The 17,733-nt window shown below is 38.9% G+C and overlaps 2 protein-coding genes across 2 annotated transcripts; both read left to right on the top strand.

The window, feature by feature from the left end:
• Positions 1-2,817: 2,817 nt before the first annotated feature.
• Positions 2,818-7,484, top strand: dclk3 (doublecortin-like kinase 3; the record flags this gene model as incomplete). Its single annotated transcript, XM_079442583.1, has 7 exons — positions 2,818-2,881; positions 3,714-4,583; positions 4,680-5,215; positions 6,254-6,386; positions 6,559-6,726; positions 7,028-7,258; positions 7,390-7,484. The coding sequence occupies 7 exons, from the start codon at positions 2,818-2,820 to the stop codon at positions 7,482-7,484; spliced, it is 2,097 nt and encodes a 698-aa protein (XP_079298709.1).
• Positions 7,485-9,350: 1,866 nt separating this feature from the next.
• Positions 9,351-17,646, top strand: LOC306885658 (zinc finger TRAF-type-containing protein 1-like). The gene is made up of 4 exons (XM_079442331.1): positions 9,351-10,327; positions 12,103-12,341; positions 15,309-15,520; positions 15,908-17,646. The coding sequence occupies exons 1-4, from the start codon at positions 10,022-10,024 to the stop codon at positions 16,297-16,299; spliced, it is 1,149 nt and encodes a 382-aa protein (XP_079298457.1). The 5' UTR covers positions 9,351-10,021; the 3' UTR covers positions 16,300-17,646.
• Positions 17,647-17,733: the final 87 nt, after the last annotated feature.

Below are 17,733 nucleotides of genomic sequence, written 5' to 3'. Positions count from 1 at the left end.
TTCCCGCAGGCCATTCGGAGTCTTAACCACTCTCCACTCTAATCACATCACCCCACACTTTCACTTTGCACAATTTCAACTACAATCTGCACTAATGTCAGTCTCAGTTGTAGAAGGTTACGTGAGGATAAATGAGTGGGATTTACATAGCATTTGTCTTTAGTATTCCTTTTACTCACTTATACACTTTACTGCACTGCACAGCACACGGACACTTTATCACTGACATACACTTTACTTTTTATAGAATCTATATGGAATCATATTCTATTTTTATTCTTCATATTCTATTTTTATTCTCATATCTATTTTTATTTTATTCTATTTTATTTTATTGCTAGTTTATTTCTGTATATATGTTTACTGTACTTTTTTCTATTTGTATTTTTGTACACTTGAGGCTTTCTTAATTTTGTTAGACAATTTGTTGGACAGTCGTACAATACATTTCACTACATGTCGGACTATGTATGTATATGTATGTGACAAATAAAAATTTGAATTGAATTGATTAAAAAAATATAAATATATATTTTTCTTCAGCAAGGTTGCATTAAATTGATTTTAAGTGACAGTAAATATATGTACACTTATTACAAAGTACTTATATGTCAAACTGAGAACCATTAATAAAATTATTGGTTATTGGTATTTTATTATACCAATAATAAAAACCATTATTAAGAATTGATCACAAAGAATAACTGATAATAATTAAGCAGCATTAAAATTATTACTGAAAGCTGGAGTAATGATGCTGAAAATTCAGCTTTGATCACAGGAATAAATTATATTTTAAAATATCCTAAATTTATTTTAAGTTTAATATTTCATAATATTATTGTTTTTACTGTATTTTTGATCTAATAAATGCAATATTCTTTCAAATAAATAAATGCAAAGCCTTAATTATTTCAAACTTTTAACCATATAAAATAATGCATGTGAATTAATTAGCAAATTATATTTTTATTAGGCCTATAATATAAATCACATTCCAATGCACAGCACTCGAAGCAAAAGTCTTCATATTTACAATGTTTTAGACTGAGAATGATTTTTATAGATCTTTAAACATTTTCTTAGACACGTGAAATCATGGAAGAGATATTACATTAACTCTTATCTCATGTCTGCTGAAAACTGATATAGCCTATTATGTAGGCTACATTTTGACGAACAACGTAAATGGCATTAAAATCTGAGAAATTTGAAAAGGCCAGTAGTTGTTAACATTCCTGAAAATTAATGTATTTCGTTGAACATTTTTTTATCGTAAACGGTTGGCAAATATTGCTGAATTGTCTCCTCATGTTTAGTTTAGCCTCTCAGCTCAGCTCAGCCTCTGTGAACAGAAAATCCCGCCTTCTTCGATTTGATTGGCTGTTTCAAACATTTTGACATTGACGAGCGCTTTTGAGCTGCGGCTGCACTGAGCTGGAGCACACTATATTAATTAGAATTTGTTTTAATCAAGCGGGCCGCGCGGGCCATTTGTCTGGGCCGATGGAAGGATAGCCTATACGTACATTTACTACAATTCATTTTTTATATATATTTAAGCAAAGGGCCGGCCCATTGTACAGCGGCCCACCGGGAAAACTCCCGGTGCTCCATATGGCCAGTCCGCCACTGGATACAAACAATAATGACTAAACTAAGAATTTCAGTTTAAACTACTATGAAAATGCGTTATATTTATATCATTTTAAATTAAGATGAAATCCACCCTACTTGCGACGTAAGCTCCTCCCACTGGATGTTCTTGGCGTAAGCTCCTCCCACTGGATGTTCTCCGGGCTGCAGCGATATCTACTTGCTCCACACACAGCCAGCCAAGCGCAAACACACACACACACAAAGCAGCGCTGCTGTGTTAACAGTAACCATGACAATACAGAGAGACCTGCAAACACAAAGTCTTGAGAAGTTTACATTAATTATACCTTTAACCAAAATAAAGAAGCCAACGAATAAAGGGGGTAGAATAGATGTGGCTATAGGCAAAAATGTGTGCAGAAAACAAAGGATATCAAGGGATTTGGGAACAGCTGATTGGCTGATTATATTCAGTTGAATCAATTTCTTTCATTGCATCTGTACTAATTTCACTAGTAAAGGCAAACACTAAAATATTCACAAACAAATGTTAAGTTATGATCAACATCATATTTATATCATGTAACATCACTTCAACGGTGGCAGAAATGTCAATAAAATTAATTATAGGCTACATGTTATGCAATAGACAGATATAAATAATAATAGGCTACATTCAATTTTAGAAGACAAAAAATAGGCCTAAATAATCCTTGCGAATGTAGTCTATAGGTTTTTATAGCCTATATTTTGTGAGGGCCCTCACTACAGCGAAACATGACGAAAACCCCTCACTAATATAAACCTCTCTCTCTGTCTGTCTCTCTGTCTGTGTGTGTGTGTGTGTGTGTGTGTTACCGGGGAGACGCTCCTGCAGCAGGATGCAGAGTATCCGGTAACGCGCTCGTAGCTTTTCCAAAAGATGCGGCTTCGCGATATCCCCATGTTACCTCGTGTCTGATAGACGCTGATTGAATATTGTCTGGGTGCGCACTGTCTGGTTCAAAGCTTTACATTCAGCGCTGTTTTTAAACTTTCACGAATCCTCGTAGACATTGACAAGTTTCTTTAGAGGTGCGCGTTGATTTCATCATGGCTACAGACTTTTTAACCATTTTGTAAACCCTCCGGACATCTCTGGGATAGTATGGATAGTGAATCAGACTCATGGGTTTCTATCTGCACAAATACTGAAGATACTACGAGCAGTGGAACAAAATGACACCGGTGTGGAACCAGCGACCGGGGCGAGAGCCACCGAGACCCAGATGGGGACTGACAGGTGAGTTTGAATGATTAATAAATAAATACATTCAATGAAATGGGGTTAGTGACTGTAAAAGTTTAACTAGGCGAATTAACTAGTCTGCATTTGAAGAATAGGCTATCCAGACTTTATTTTCGTAACGATTAGCCTATTTTATTTCGCTATTTTCGCCAAATTTATCCTGACAATTAATAAAGTAAATAATAATAATAAATAAATTTCTTTTTTCACAGTATAAAAGACATTTTCATTAAATTGAAAACCTAACTCAATAGGGCTTTGTGCAAAGTAACAAGAACATAAATTAGGTTTACTAATTAATATACACAATTAATTAGTTTTACAATGGCTTTGCTTTGATAAAAGGCCTTTCAAAAAACTTTCTAAGTATTGACGTAAAAGTGAAAGAGAATCTTTGTCTACTTTAGGTATTCAATTTGTTAAAGGCTCCTGACCTGCATCCTTCCACTTTAAGACGTATCTTTAGGGAGTAGCCAACATAAAAAAAAGAAAGAAAAACAAGCTGCGTCCAGAGTAAAGTGATCCGGCACGATCAGATTTGATCCTTTTCCGTTACCCCTGGAGCATGAGGTGCAATTTGAGAATCTGCATGTCTCGGCATTGCTCCTCAATACACACCTGCTCTTAATTATTAATGTTGCACACTTCCTCTTTAATTCGCCTGTATAAGCTTTTTCCCCCTCCAAAATCTGACACTGCAATTTTGTGTGTTGCACTTTTGATGAACAAAGCATATTTTTGGACACATTTCTCTACTAACAAAAAAATAACGGTATCCTAACAATTCAGACTGCATCCTCTCATTTTACATTTTTGTGTTTTCCAGATCAAAGGATTAAACTGCCAAAATGCCCAAATGCTGCCCCTCGGCAACCTCTTCCATCTTACCTGCACAGGTCCAGACCCAGAAGGCCTCCCACAGACTTTGGGCCTTCAGAAAGCCCTGTGTATCACTGGGAGGAAGCAGGAGTTCCCAGGGCGAGCGGCTACCACGCCAGACACGCAGAAGCAAGCCCAGTGCGCCCACGAATCGTGACCGTGGTGCGGCCGTGCGGACAGGAGAGTGTGCGGAAGATCTCACTGCTGTTAAACCGACGCGCTGTGCAGACGTTCGAGCAGCTGATGGCAGATGTGTCCGAGGCGCTTGGCTTCCCCTGCTGGAACAACGCTCGAATACGACGACTCTTTAGCCCTGCTGGGCGAGAAATCCACAGCCTTGCCGACTTCTTCCGCTTCCACCATGCCTTCTTGGCCTTTGGGAACAGCCGACCATCTCTTGACGAGGTACATGAAGCACTAGATGAGTTATATCCGGAAAACCCCAGCCATTGTGAACACCTACTGAGAGTTTGGGAGCGTATCCTGAGACCCAAGCCCACTAAGGCAGATAGTGGTTTCCATGATGATGATGCCGGAGTGGAGATGTCCTTACCTACGGTACATGATCAACAGGTAAACCAACCAGTTGTCAACAACTTGCAGCCTGTTCGAAGGCAAAAAGAAAAGGTGAAGAGAGAAAGACAGAGAGAACTGTGGAGGAGGAGAGGCGACCTGCAGAAAGAAGATGAGAAGGAGATAAAGAAGGAGGAAGGAAAGAGAGAAGCTGTTTACTGCCGGAGCTGTCGAGGATGCGGCCCACTTATACCTCCAATCAGAAGCAGTCGATGCTCTCAACCAGACAAGCCAAATAACCACAGTAATAATGGTACTTCATCTCAGAACAACATGGAAAAAACACAACAAAGATCACTGAAAGCAGACAAGCATTTTGCCAATAAAATATCAAGCCCAGCTGTTCCTCAAAACCAGGATAAAGATCTTAATTTGGAGACAATAACGGAGCAGGACATTAATAAGCAGGAAACAGTTGAGCAGAAACACTTACAAAGTAATATACTGCCTGATGGTGGTGAAGTGTTGCTGGAGGACATTGAGCGCTGCTATGACATGGGCCGTGTGGTAGGAGATGGGAACTTTGCGGTGGTCAGGGAGTGTCGTGTGAGAGGCCTGGCTGAAACATTCGCTATGAAGATTGTGGACAACGCAAAGCTGCAGGGACGAGGTCACATGATTCAGAATGAGATCGCTTTGCTGCGTAGTCTGGAACATCCTCGCCTCATCCAGCTGTTTCGTTCTCATCACACAGACACCCATGTTTACCTGCTGATGGAGCTGGTGACCGGTGGAGACCTGTTTGATGCTATCACTCAGAGCGGCAGGTTTACTGAGCCAAGTGCTGCGTGTATGATCAGAGACATCAGTCAAGCTCTGGAATACATCCACAGCAAGAGCATCGCACACCGAGACATCAAACCTGAAAACCTACTGGTAAGAGTTACTCAAGATCAGTGATAATTTAGTATTATTTAAATCTATTTAATATTTTTATATTTTATATTTTTGTTCTAATTTTAGGAAGTTTGTTATGCATTTTTGTCATTTGTATTAGTTTTTTATATATTTTTCAGTCAGAAATTGCTATGATTTTTTTTTTATTATACATTGAATAAAACATGAAATATGGAAACAGATAGACTGAAATAGTTTATTTTTTTGTAAAACTCTCAAATAAACTACAATTTTGAAAAATATATTTTTTTACAGTTTATAAATTGATTTAATTTTTATTTTAGTTATTTTCGTAGCTTTTTTTTGTAATTCTAGTACTTCAATTAACTACTTAAATTAACTTTCAGTTAATTGCTAAGGCAAAACCATTTTAGTTTTTAAGTTTAAATATTTAATCTGTTAATTATATTTTATTTTATTTCAGCTTTATTTCAGTTACTGAAAATGATTTTTAATAGTTTTAGTTTTAACACTGATTAACACTAACCACGCTAGAATAGCCTACAATACAAAAAAGTTAACCATTATTTCATAGACTACCACCATTTTTTTAATAAATTATAATAAAAACAAATGATATAATATTAATACTAAATGCGAGAAAATTTACATAAACTAGTGATAATCGGATAGGCTAGCGGTGAACTGTTGCAGGTAAGGAATCGGTGAATCATTATATTGTATAGGAACAGCGAATCTTGAATGTGTTCATTTTCATAAAACATCCAAACAAATCAATGAAATGAAATTAATCTGACTTTCCAACACTACATATGAGAGCAAACTGTTTAAGATGAACCCATTTACTAGAATCGGACTGAGCACATGCCATTATTTCCTCAACTCTCACACAGTAAAAGCAGCAAGTTTGTCATTACCTCAAAAAACTGCAGTACTTTGCAAGCATCTATTTTTTTTACTCATCATTTTGAAAATTGGACATGTATTTAAAAAGAGTATAATATAATATATAATATTCAGCTCATATCATATCTCTTTTTTGTTACTGATTTTTAGGTACAGCGGCATGGCAGTGGAAGCTTGAATCTGAAGTTGGCTGATTTTGGATTAGCCATGGTGGTAACGGAGCCAGTGTTCACAGTCTGTGGCACACCTACATATGTTGCTCCAGAGATACTTGCTGAGACAGGTAAAGTCTGGACTCATTTAGATTAGCTGGGACTGGCTGGACACAAAAAAACTGAGCTACAGCTCTGTCCTAAATCTCAAACACTGAGGTTTAAAACTATTAGTAACATGATCTAACACTAACACTTGACATGATATTTCAAATGTTCAGCTATGCACATGTATATGAACAGGTTACGGTGTTGGAGTAGATGTTTGGGCGATGGGTGTCATACTGTTTGTCCTGCTGAGTGGGTTTCCTCCATTCCGGAGTCCAGATCGTAATCAAGAGGAACTATTCCGTCTCATCCAGAAAGGAGAAGTCCGCTTTCTGTCCCCTTACTGGGATAATGTATCTGAGGGTGAGATACTGAACTCCAGCATTTGACCCCCTAAAAAATAAAGTGGTAGATCAATCAAAAAAGGAAAGTCTATAATCATTTACTCAATCCCATATCGTTTTTAAACTTTATGACATACTTTCTTTCAAGAAGCTCCATTACAATTTTCACCAAGTCAATTTGTGCACATTATTCAAAGGTGGAGTAAATAAGAGAGAATTTTCATTTTTGGTTGGACTATTCTGTTTAACCCTTCATATATTCTGTAATTTAGATGCTGCAATCTAGAAATATGATAAATGCTGATGTCTGTGTTTTCCAGGGGCTAAAGCTCTAGTCAGGGCTTTGCTGGAGGTCAACCCGAAAAGGCGTTTGACAGCTAGTCAAACCCTGCAGCACGACTGGCTTCAGCATGCAACAGCACAAAAAGACCACAAGTGGGCGATAAAGGCCACTGACTCCACAGCTGAGAGTCACAACCAACAGAAATGGAGCAGACAGGTGGAAAATTATGAAAATAAGAGTGATTCTAGCAAACCAGAAATGTTGGCAGGTAAATGCCATGCAGCACAAATTTATGAGAACATACTCAATAATAATAATTATGAACCAGATATTAACATGCATGACAGAGACCAGCAAATTCAAGAGATTCAAGCAATCAACAAAATGCATCCCATGCAGAAGACACCAGCACCACGAACAAGCAATATACCACAGATCAGCACAAACCTGAGAAACCACCACAGCAAGAAGACACTGACACAAAACAAGAGTGACCTGCTGAGTAATGAGTTAGTTAACGGGCGGTGAAGACTGAAGAAGCCAGCATAAACAAGTGACTAGAAGAATCCAACGAATAATGAAAAACAGAGTCAGAACTAAACAAGCCATGTGACATAAAGTGGGACAGTACACCTGAGAAAAAAACATAACAAACATTATACTCCGTAGTAAACAACATCTAGTGTCCTCTCATACTCTCAGACCTACTCTAAGCACTGATTCTGACTGAGAATTCACTGTTTTTATCTTGATCACCAGGCCCTGATGAAATCTGCACTGCACTCATTATGGAGGAAAATCTGATGAATTAGTGTAAATATGGTTAAATGTATTAAAAGGCACTTATAGTGCACTCTTCTTGGCAGCTTAAGGTATAATCCAATATTTAATCATGAATATCAGAATTCTGTATAAATTCTGTGTGTGCTTACAGGTCACTAATGAAATGATCTGGGGCATTAAAGTAACTATAACTATTATTACGAGACATTATTTACTGACTAGATGCAGAAGGACAATTTATGTTGTATTGTTGTTTTTGTATGTAAAAGCCTCTGATTATTCTGTATTTTCATCTTAATCCGTGTTATTTGAAAAGAAAGACATTTCAATATGGAAGGATTAGTTTTGTTTTTAATATGTATTAAATATGTATCGGTCAAGCTTGGCCCCTGCCAATGTGTGTGGGAATGTTAGTTGGGTAGACTAGCTAGTAATAAGCTAAAAGTGTTTAGTATTATTTGCCTTCCCATGTCTCATGTCATGTATTTATATTGCACATCTTCAAATCTGTTCAGTCCTTTTCACCCCCCCCCCCCTCCTTTTTTGGTCTTTTTTTTTAAACATTATGAGTACTGTGTAAATGTTTCAGAGTTTATAAGCTGTTTGGTTACACGGTTCTATAATTTGGTGAGTAAAATAATGTTGTTGTTTTTTTTAGGATAAAATTTTTAATTTTCTTCTGTTTATCCGAATAAAGCCTTTGTCCTTGTCAGGTGACTTCAGTCCTTCAACCTTCATGGTGGCATGGCTCAAAACAAATGTGGTGTACTACAGTTGTATTGTAATGTGCAAATAACACATCATTAATCTCAGCTTCATTAACAATACCTTATGTATTACATTGTTATATGCATATTATAAGTCATATTTTTTAGTATCCAACCCACAAAACAGGAAGACACATACAAACACACTCCCATCCCCCCAGTGAAACACACACAGCTCATTCAGACTGGGCAGGCAAGACTGACAGCTGTCTTGACCAAACTAGTCCATTATAAACCACGACATTTGATTGGCCGAGACCGTTTCTCCTCCCCCCGGGGGTCGCTCTAGTTTCGGGTAAAAAAAAAGAAAAGGAATAAATAAAAACAAATTAAAAGACCACACTTAATATTTTTCAAACCTACATATCTGATCAAATTATGTATTCAGATATTGCATGTACTATTCTGTCAGTAATACGATCATTTTGAATGATGCTCCACGATGACGTTGCCATTTTGTCGCATATGAGGGGTGTTAGGGGATTTTGATCAAGGTATGAAAAGGTTTTGTCATCTAGTAATCTTACTTTAAAATATAATCACCACGACAATAATACGACAAACTATCACAGTAAAATTTAAAATAACTGTACTAACAAAACCATACATCACGCTATCCAAATAACAAAAGTTTTTGGTCACCTTTCTCTTAAAAAAAAGCTTCAGCTATGACCCGCAGGAGGCCGATGCGCATGCGCAACACATAGCTCTTTAAATATCCTCAGTCATCTGATGAAGCACAACATTTGTTGCAGCCAATCAGAGAGCGCGAAAGAGAAGGGCACAACGGCCCTCATCACTAGTGGCAACGCGTTCCCTGACAGATCAATAACGGTCGACCGTATTCGCCTGATCTTCACCCCGCTCCGAGTAAACCGAGCTCGGATAGGCGGAATCAGAGAGGGACAGGCGGACAGGGGAGAGGAGGAGACAGACAGGAAAAAAACAAAGATGGCAGTGTAGATTAAGGGAAGGACTATCGAAGAGACTCCGCAGCAAACTGATAACTTTTAGGTTTCGGGGGAATCCGGATCGTGTCGGTTGTGATCGGAAGGTGGACCGGAGGAGAAGAGCCCGGCTGGGTCGCGGAGAGTCGCTGTGCGCGTGCTGTCACGGCGGATAACGGTACTAAACAACAGCCTGTTGTTTTGTTGAGTCTTAGCTGTTTTTTTCTCCCTCTTCACAAGCTGAGAGCTGAAGCTTACCTGAGAGCTATCCAAAAAAAATACAGGCATCCATGCACGCCAAACCACAGTAAAACACAGATGAATTTCTATTCACTGTCCCATAACTTAGTGTCATATTACCCAAAATTTACCTATTTGAACTGACGCTTGATGGTTTACAACTGAGTGCATTGTTGGCTGTCCAGACCCCCCATCATTACAGGCCAAGTAGCTTAAAAAATCCTGGAAATCTCACCTTGACAATCAGCGGATCCTGTGCTCGGTCAGCCCAAATATCCCCGGTGACTCAGTCGGATGTCTTCGATGGAAGAGCGGATGGAATTAGGCGTCGCGGCCGCGCCAGGCTCCTCATCATCGGGTCTGGGTGTCGGTCCTGTGGGGGGCGCCCTGGACGCTGGCCCGGGGAGCGCCGGACTGGCGGGTATCCAGGAGGAGTCCGGTGTGCGGAGAGACGGTTCTGGTTCCGAGCCCGACCCAGACGCGCCGCCCAAGAAACGCGTGAGGCCGCAGGAAGGAGAAGCGGGGAAGCTCGAGGAGCGCCTGTACTCGGTGCTGTGCTGCACGGTGTGTCTGGACCTGCCTAAGGCCTCGGTGTACCAGGTAAACAATGCAATTATGAAGCTTACAGCGCAGAGAAATTTTTATGCACGGTGTATATATCTTGAAAACAATGCAGATATAAAAGTTCATAATAACACAGCATCCTCTTGGAATGCAAGATATATAGAGTCTGTTATTATAGATATGAGACAAAGGGGGTTATAATTGTGAATCTTTTTGTCATTGTGATTGCTTGTCTATTGTTTGTCTATTTTTAAACAATATAGATGATTACACTGTCTGTGACTCATAATGTGTGATGAAATGTCTAATAAAATGCTTATTTACACATTTGCCATTTCAGGTACATGGTATTTTTTTTCTTAAAAAGCTGGTATGAAGTTATTTTTTGTAGGCTTCAGATGTTACACTTGAGATGTAATACTGATCTGAGCAGCTGTTTTTTGCCTTCAAAGGCAAACATGACAATCAGGGTGGTCACATGACCCGTTTAACCCAATCACTGCTGGCCTCTCCTGATCACCCCTCCCCCAAATATGCACCCCATATAATCCCTCTGAAGCCACAGGCTAAACCAGCTGTAAAAGAACTTCCTCTCATGCTTTCACACACTTTGTTGTGGTGTTTGCATACCCTTGTGAACATTATATGTCCATTTATTAATCTAATGTGTTTGGATATTTGAATAAATCCCCAATACAGTGGTCTTTTTGTTTGAGCACGTGTCAGTGTGATGATTGTTGCACTGACAGGACTATGTTGAAACTAGAGGAAATTTTAGACATACAAATGAAACGGTGCATGAGATACACTGACATCCTCTCACACTGACCCCTAAAAGTAGCATGTGATTCAGGGAGGATGTGTCACAATGCATCAGCGCTATTAAGCTCATGCCATGTAATCCATTTATTACTGAATCAGGGTTTGAATCCCATCAAATGAGGCGAACATGTGCACACCCTGAAGCAAAACAAACAAGCCAGAAAGAACTCAAATCAGCTGATCACTGAATGAATCAAACACAGACTTGACCTCCTGTGATATAGATCAGCTGGTGAATTAGTAACAGCTTACTAACAGTTATTCAAAGGAAACGTTTAATTAATTAATCATGAAACTAGAATAATCAGTGTAATTGTAGTAAAATATATTTTTCATTATGAAAGAATGAAATGAAATTTAGAATATTTGCTGTGGCGACTATTGTCTGTGCTGAAATGCTCTGCGCATACTGTTAATTTGGGACTGAAATGAATTGGGTTCTTGCTAAAAAAAATAACTTCAGCGACTCTCTGCTAATCTTTGGGATCTTTATGGAAGTATATTCAGAGCAGAAGGCACTGCACACTGGGGGAGCAGCCCAAGGTTTGACAAGCATTTTTTAAATGAATTATGACTTTATTTTGATTATACTTAGCTGTGTTTAGGAATAATAATGACCTTATTACCTCACAGAGACTGGGCACCCAGTAGGCTTCACTGATGTGTTGATGCATTTCATTAGTGACGTCACAAAGTTTTCATAGTATGTAATGCTACTAAGTAAAATTTGTTTCCTTGTGATATGATCTGTCATTATATTCAGGACGTTGTACAGATGTTGCAAAATTGAGGTTCCTTATTTCTCCTTAAATCATTCAGGAAACTTCTACTTTGTGTCTTTTAGGGGAAAGTTTGGAAATTCCATCATAACAAGAACAGTATATTATTGAAAACACGCTCCTCGAGAAGAACACATACATTGTGTTTAGCGTAAAAACCCTTTGTGAAAAAGTATCAGCTCTGTGAAGATGTGTGCTCTCATTTCACAGTGTACAAATGGGCACCTGATGTGCACAGGCTGCTTCATCCACCTGCTTGCTGACGCTCGTCTAAAAGAGGAGCAGGCCACATGTCCCAACTGCCGCTGTGAGATCAGTAAGAGTCTGTGTTGCAGGAACCTGGCGGTAGAGAAAGCCGTGAGTGAACTTCCCTCTGAGTGCAGCTACTGTCTCAAACAGTTCCCTCGCTCCAGCCTCGACCGCCATCAAACAGAGGAGTGCCAGGACAGGTACTGTTGCACCAGTTCACAAAACAGACCCCCGAATCAGCCAGATTATGTACAACACATATGTAAACCATAGGGGTGAATTCACTAAATAGCTGTGCCACTCTGTTTGTAATCCATTCATTTTCAGCACAACATGCCACCTTTATGTGTAAACTGGGATCGCTATGGATTGTGTTATATTCCAAAAGACTTTTTTTATCCTAAAAGCCAGCGCTAATTAAAGTTGGGATAAAATGGAATCCGCAACCATTTTTTCTTCACTTTTATGACATTTATCCAAATGATGCAGCTTCTCAAATGAGAAACAAATCGGGAATTGATTAGACCGTTGCCATTTGCTAATTTTTGCGATCGTTTCTTTTGAGTGACAGGTTGCTGGAGAGGAAGGATTGAAAATCATCTGGCCAGTGGACAACCATTTTTGTCCAGCCCTTGTGCTGGTGTTTGTCACGAGAGAGGAGATGTCTTCGCAAGGCGATGGGAATGTTAATGTTTTTGATTAAAGATTATGAAGAGGCATGTTTTATTTAAAGAATTTTTTTTATAATAAATATTGCAAAATTGTCAATTTTGATTTCATGGTGACTTAATGTTGTGCTATTACAACTTGTAAAAAGCAGTCAACATTTTGTTTAAAAGTGAACAGTTAAATGTTTTAGTTAAATGTAATGAAAATAAATTTAAAACTGAACTTTATAAGTGATGCAACCGGGAACAAATCCAGACATGATTACAAGCACACATTTAGCATTGGAAAAAGATTTTTTAGAAGACGTTTTTTAAGCTTGAATTTTTCAAGTGATTTGACATTACTAAGATGGCCATGGAGTCATTGAGTCTTTGGTGCAAATATGTCATTGCAATCGGTGGTGGCAATTCATTTAAGTTGTTTAGTGAATTCCCCATTTGCTCATCTTAATCTAGTCATAAAGACATATAAATATATTCATTTGGCTTGGACTATAAAAGTCTCATGCATCCACACAGAAAAAAAAGGTCTGATATAATTTGATTTAATTGTATAACATTTATAATTGTAGAATATACAAATATTTATGTCAAGTCAATTCACATTTATGCATTTAGCAGACGCTTTTATCCAAAGCGACTTACAGTGCATTCAGGCTATACATTTTTTTTATCAGTATGTGTGTTCCCTAGGAATTGAATCTACTACCTTTTGTGCTGCTAACGCCATGCTTTACCACTGAGCCACAGAAACACCTCTGTGTTACAGAAAATCGTGATGTTATGTTTATAATATTTTGATATTTTTAATAAACAGAACTTTGATACGAGTTGGTGTGGACACTGATATACAGTCATGGCCAAAAATATCGGCACCCTTGATAAATATGATCAAAGAAGGCTGTGAAAATGAATCTGCATTGTTAATCCTTTTGATCTTTTATTTTAAAAATCACAAAAATCTAACCTTTCATTGGATAATAAGAATTTAAAATGGGGGGAAATATCATTATGAAATAAATGTTTTTCTCTAATAAACATTGGCCACAATTAACAGCACCCTTTTATTCAATACTTTTTGAAACCTCCATTTGCCAGTTTAACAGCTCTTAATTTTCTCCTATAATGCCTGATGAGGTTAGCGAACACCTGGCAAGAGATCAGAGATCATTCCTTCAGATTCACAGCTCCATGTTGGTGCTTGTTCTCTTCAGTTCACCTCACTCATTTTCTACAGGGTTCAGGTCAGAGGACTGGAATGGCCATAGCAGAAGCTTGGTTTTGTGCTCAGTGACCCATTTTTGTGTTTTTGAGGTTTGTGTTTGGATTATTGTACGGTTGGAAGATCCAAACATGGCCCATTATAAGATTTCTAATAGAATCAGTCACTTATTGATTTTTTATCTGTTGGTATTTGATAGAGTCCATGATGCCATGTATCTAAACAAAGATGTCCAGGACCTCCAGCAGAAATATAGTTTTTGGATGAGCTAGGAGAATTTTTCTTGAAACCCTCCCAAACAACATGTGGTGATGTAGGGGCTGTTTGACCTTTTTTTTTTTAAGGTTTTCTGACCCCCGAGACTCAACTATTTTTCTGCAATTCTCCAGCTGTGGTCCTTGAAGAGTCTTAAGCCACTCAAACTCTCCTTCTCACCATGCATTAGGATGATATAGACACATGTCCTCTTTTCAGGCAGTTTCGTAACATTTTCTGTTGATTGGAAATTCTTAATTATTGCCCTGATGTTGGAAATGGGCATTTTCACTGCTCTAGCTCTTTTCTTAAAGCCACTTCACTAATTTGTGAAGCTCAATTATCTTTTGCTGCACATCAGAAATATATTCTTTGTTTTTTCTCATTGTGATGGATGATTATGGAATTTGGGCTTTGTTTTCCCTCCTATTTATATTTCTGTGAAACAGGAAGCCATGGCTGGATAATTTCATGTTCATAATCACCCTGGAGTGCTCAAAATTGTGAATATGAATACAAATATACTTCAGAGATATTTTACTCTTTTTACTCTTGAATTTCTAGGGGTGCCAATAATTGTGTCCAACGTGTATTTGAGAAAAACATTTATTTCATAATGATAACCCCCCCCACACACACATTATAAATTCTTATTATCCAATGAAAGGTTAGATTAATTTTCATAGCCTTCTTTGATCATATTTACCAAGGGTGCCGATATTTTTGGACATTACTGTAGTTATTGGTCTTGGTGTGGATGGGCCTTTATAGTCACATTTAGCAGATTAGAACTGGGCATTAATATATTTTACAATGATGTAAACAATCAAGCATTTGAGAGATGGTATATAATGCATATCACTTTATGTGAGTGTACTATATGGATGCGTGTAGTTGGATAAATTTATGAGTGATAATATAGTTTTCAGAAATGATGTACTTTATTAAATTCTTATTCATTTTATACTTCATCTTTAGAAATGATGGTTGGTCATTTCTTTAATTATTTCTATTGGAAATAGAGTGACACAGTGCAAGTACAAGCGGATTGGCTGCCCGTGGCAGGGGCCATTCCATGAGCTCAGTGCTCATGAGGCAGAGTGTTCCCACCCATCCAAAACCGGCATGGAGCTGATGGGCATCCTGGACGAGATGGACCAGAGCCATCGCAGAGAGCTACAGCTCTACAATAGCATCTTCAGCCTGCTGTGCTTTGAGAAGATCGGTTTTACAGGTACATAAAAACCTTAAAGGAAATAGTTCACCCAAAAATGAAAATGTGCTGAAAATGCACTCACCCTCAGGCCATCCAAGGTGTAGATGGGTTTGTTTCTTCATTAGATCAGATTTGGAGAAATTCAGCATTACACCATTTGCTTACCAATGGACCCTCTAGTGAATGTGTGCTGTCAGAAGGGGAGTTCAAACAGCTGATAAAAACAAGACTCCAGTCTATCAGTTAATGTCTTGTGAAGTGAAAAGCTGTGTGTTTGTAGTATATTGTTTATATGGTTCTAAAACTTTAATATTATTCAGCTACAGGACAATTGCTTGATTTAAAGCACAGAAATCTGCGCTGAAGTAAGCTAATAACATGTAGTCTCATTCGTCTTTTCTCCAGAGGTGCAGTTCCGGCCGTACCGCACCGACGACTTCATCACACGACTGTACTATGAGACGCCGCGCTTCACAGTGCTAAACCAGACCTGGGTGCTGAAGGCACGGGTCAACGACTCAGAGCGTAACCCCAACCTGTCGTGCAAACGCACGCTCTCCTTCCAGCTCATCCTGAAGAGCAAAGTGAACTCTGCACTGGAATGCTCTTTCCTGCTCCTGAAGGGCCCGTACGATGATGTGAAAATCAAACCCGTCATCCAGCACCACGTCTTCTCCAACGACGCCAACGAAACCGAGTACGCCCTGCTGCCCATCAGCGACAGCGTGGAGTGCAACAAGCTGCTGGCTGCCAAAAACATCAACCTCCGCCTCTTCATCTTTCAGATCCAGAAATAGAGGCACGAGACGACGGGGATGGAAGAAACGGATCAGACGATGGTAGGAGGAAGAGGGGATGGTGTGAACAAAGAAGAAGCAAAGAGGGGAGACGAGCACCACTGAACCACAGATACCTCTACGGGAGCAAAAGAAGGATGAATACGGCCCATCAGTACTGCAGTAGATCGTTTGTTTGTGTGTGAGTGTGTGTTGTTGCTGGTTAGCTTTCAGACCCTCTACGGCCAAAAAAAGTCAACAGTTTCACCCAAAACCCTGCTGATGTCTCATTGGCAGAGCGGGACAGACCTGAATGAACAACACCAAGAGTCTTGGACTGTATTTGTGTGTTTTTTTGGGCCTGTTTGTATGGATGTCAGTCAGAAAAGACCAACAAGATGAATGATATAAGGAACAAGTCTGAGCGAGTGCTAGGGATAGAGATAGAGACAGGTGTAGTGCAACCAATCATTCAGGCAGCGTTCAACTCTGCGTTTGTGTGTTTTCACACAGTTTTCAGACCTTCCTCTCAAGGTTTTCCCACACAGACGCTGCGGCGCAGCGCCCGCAACTGCTTTAAGTGTATTTTTGTATGTGAAGGTGGCGATTTACATTGAAGCGCTGCAGTACAGTTAAGCTGAACAAAATGGCTGCCGAACCCACAACCCGAAAAATGCGATTTGCATGTTTTTAGTTTTTCAGTGTGCTCTCTGGAATGCACAGTTTTAGTTGCGTAGCATCATAGTCTTGTAATCTAACTTAAGTTTGACCTTATTAACACATTTATTTAAGAACCTGTGAATCTTGCCCCCTCCTCCTCCTCCTGTGAATTGTTTTCCTCATTTTCTTGTCCTGTTTAACCCCCTGGTTTGTGAACACAGGTACATTTCTCACTTCATGATGTCATCGGGTTATAGATATTTATATTTATTGCTTTTATTTAACCTGTATTAATGAGGTAACAGACTCACTCACTCACTCAACACTGCGAGAGTGGAAAGATATGATTTTGAGCCATTGCTACAGCCCCCTTCCCTTCTTCCACCCTCATCCACATACACTCACATAAACACGCACACAAACGACCTTCTTTCATACCTTCATTAAAAATACACACACACACAAAGCTGGGGGTTACAAAAGAGCCAATGGGGTAATCGGATCTCAGTTCGGATGAACGTGGCTGTGACTTAGTTTTGACATACTTGAATTCATGAACGACAGAACAACAAACTGTTTAGATGATCTGGCAGAGACGGTCACTTCTGATTAGAGGAGTTTAGTTTAAACTGTTTCTGCATTTAAAAGCTTTTAATTAACACTCTGGCTGTATATGTGCCTTTCTATTAAAGCTCATTTAAACTTGTCACTGCTTTCTTTCTTGACTATTTGACAAAACACTTATTTTGCACTCTGATAAATGCATGTTAAAACCGTTAAGTTACTATAGGTCAA

Source organism: Barbus barbus, assembly GCF_936440315.1.
Source record: "Barbus barbus genome assembly, chromosome: 19".
NCBI classification, from domain to species: Eukaryota; Metazoa; Chordata; class Actinopteri; order Cypriniformes; family Cyprinidae; genus Barbus; species Barbus barbus.
This window is presented reverse-complemented; position numbering and strand designations above follow the sequence as displayed.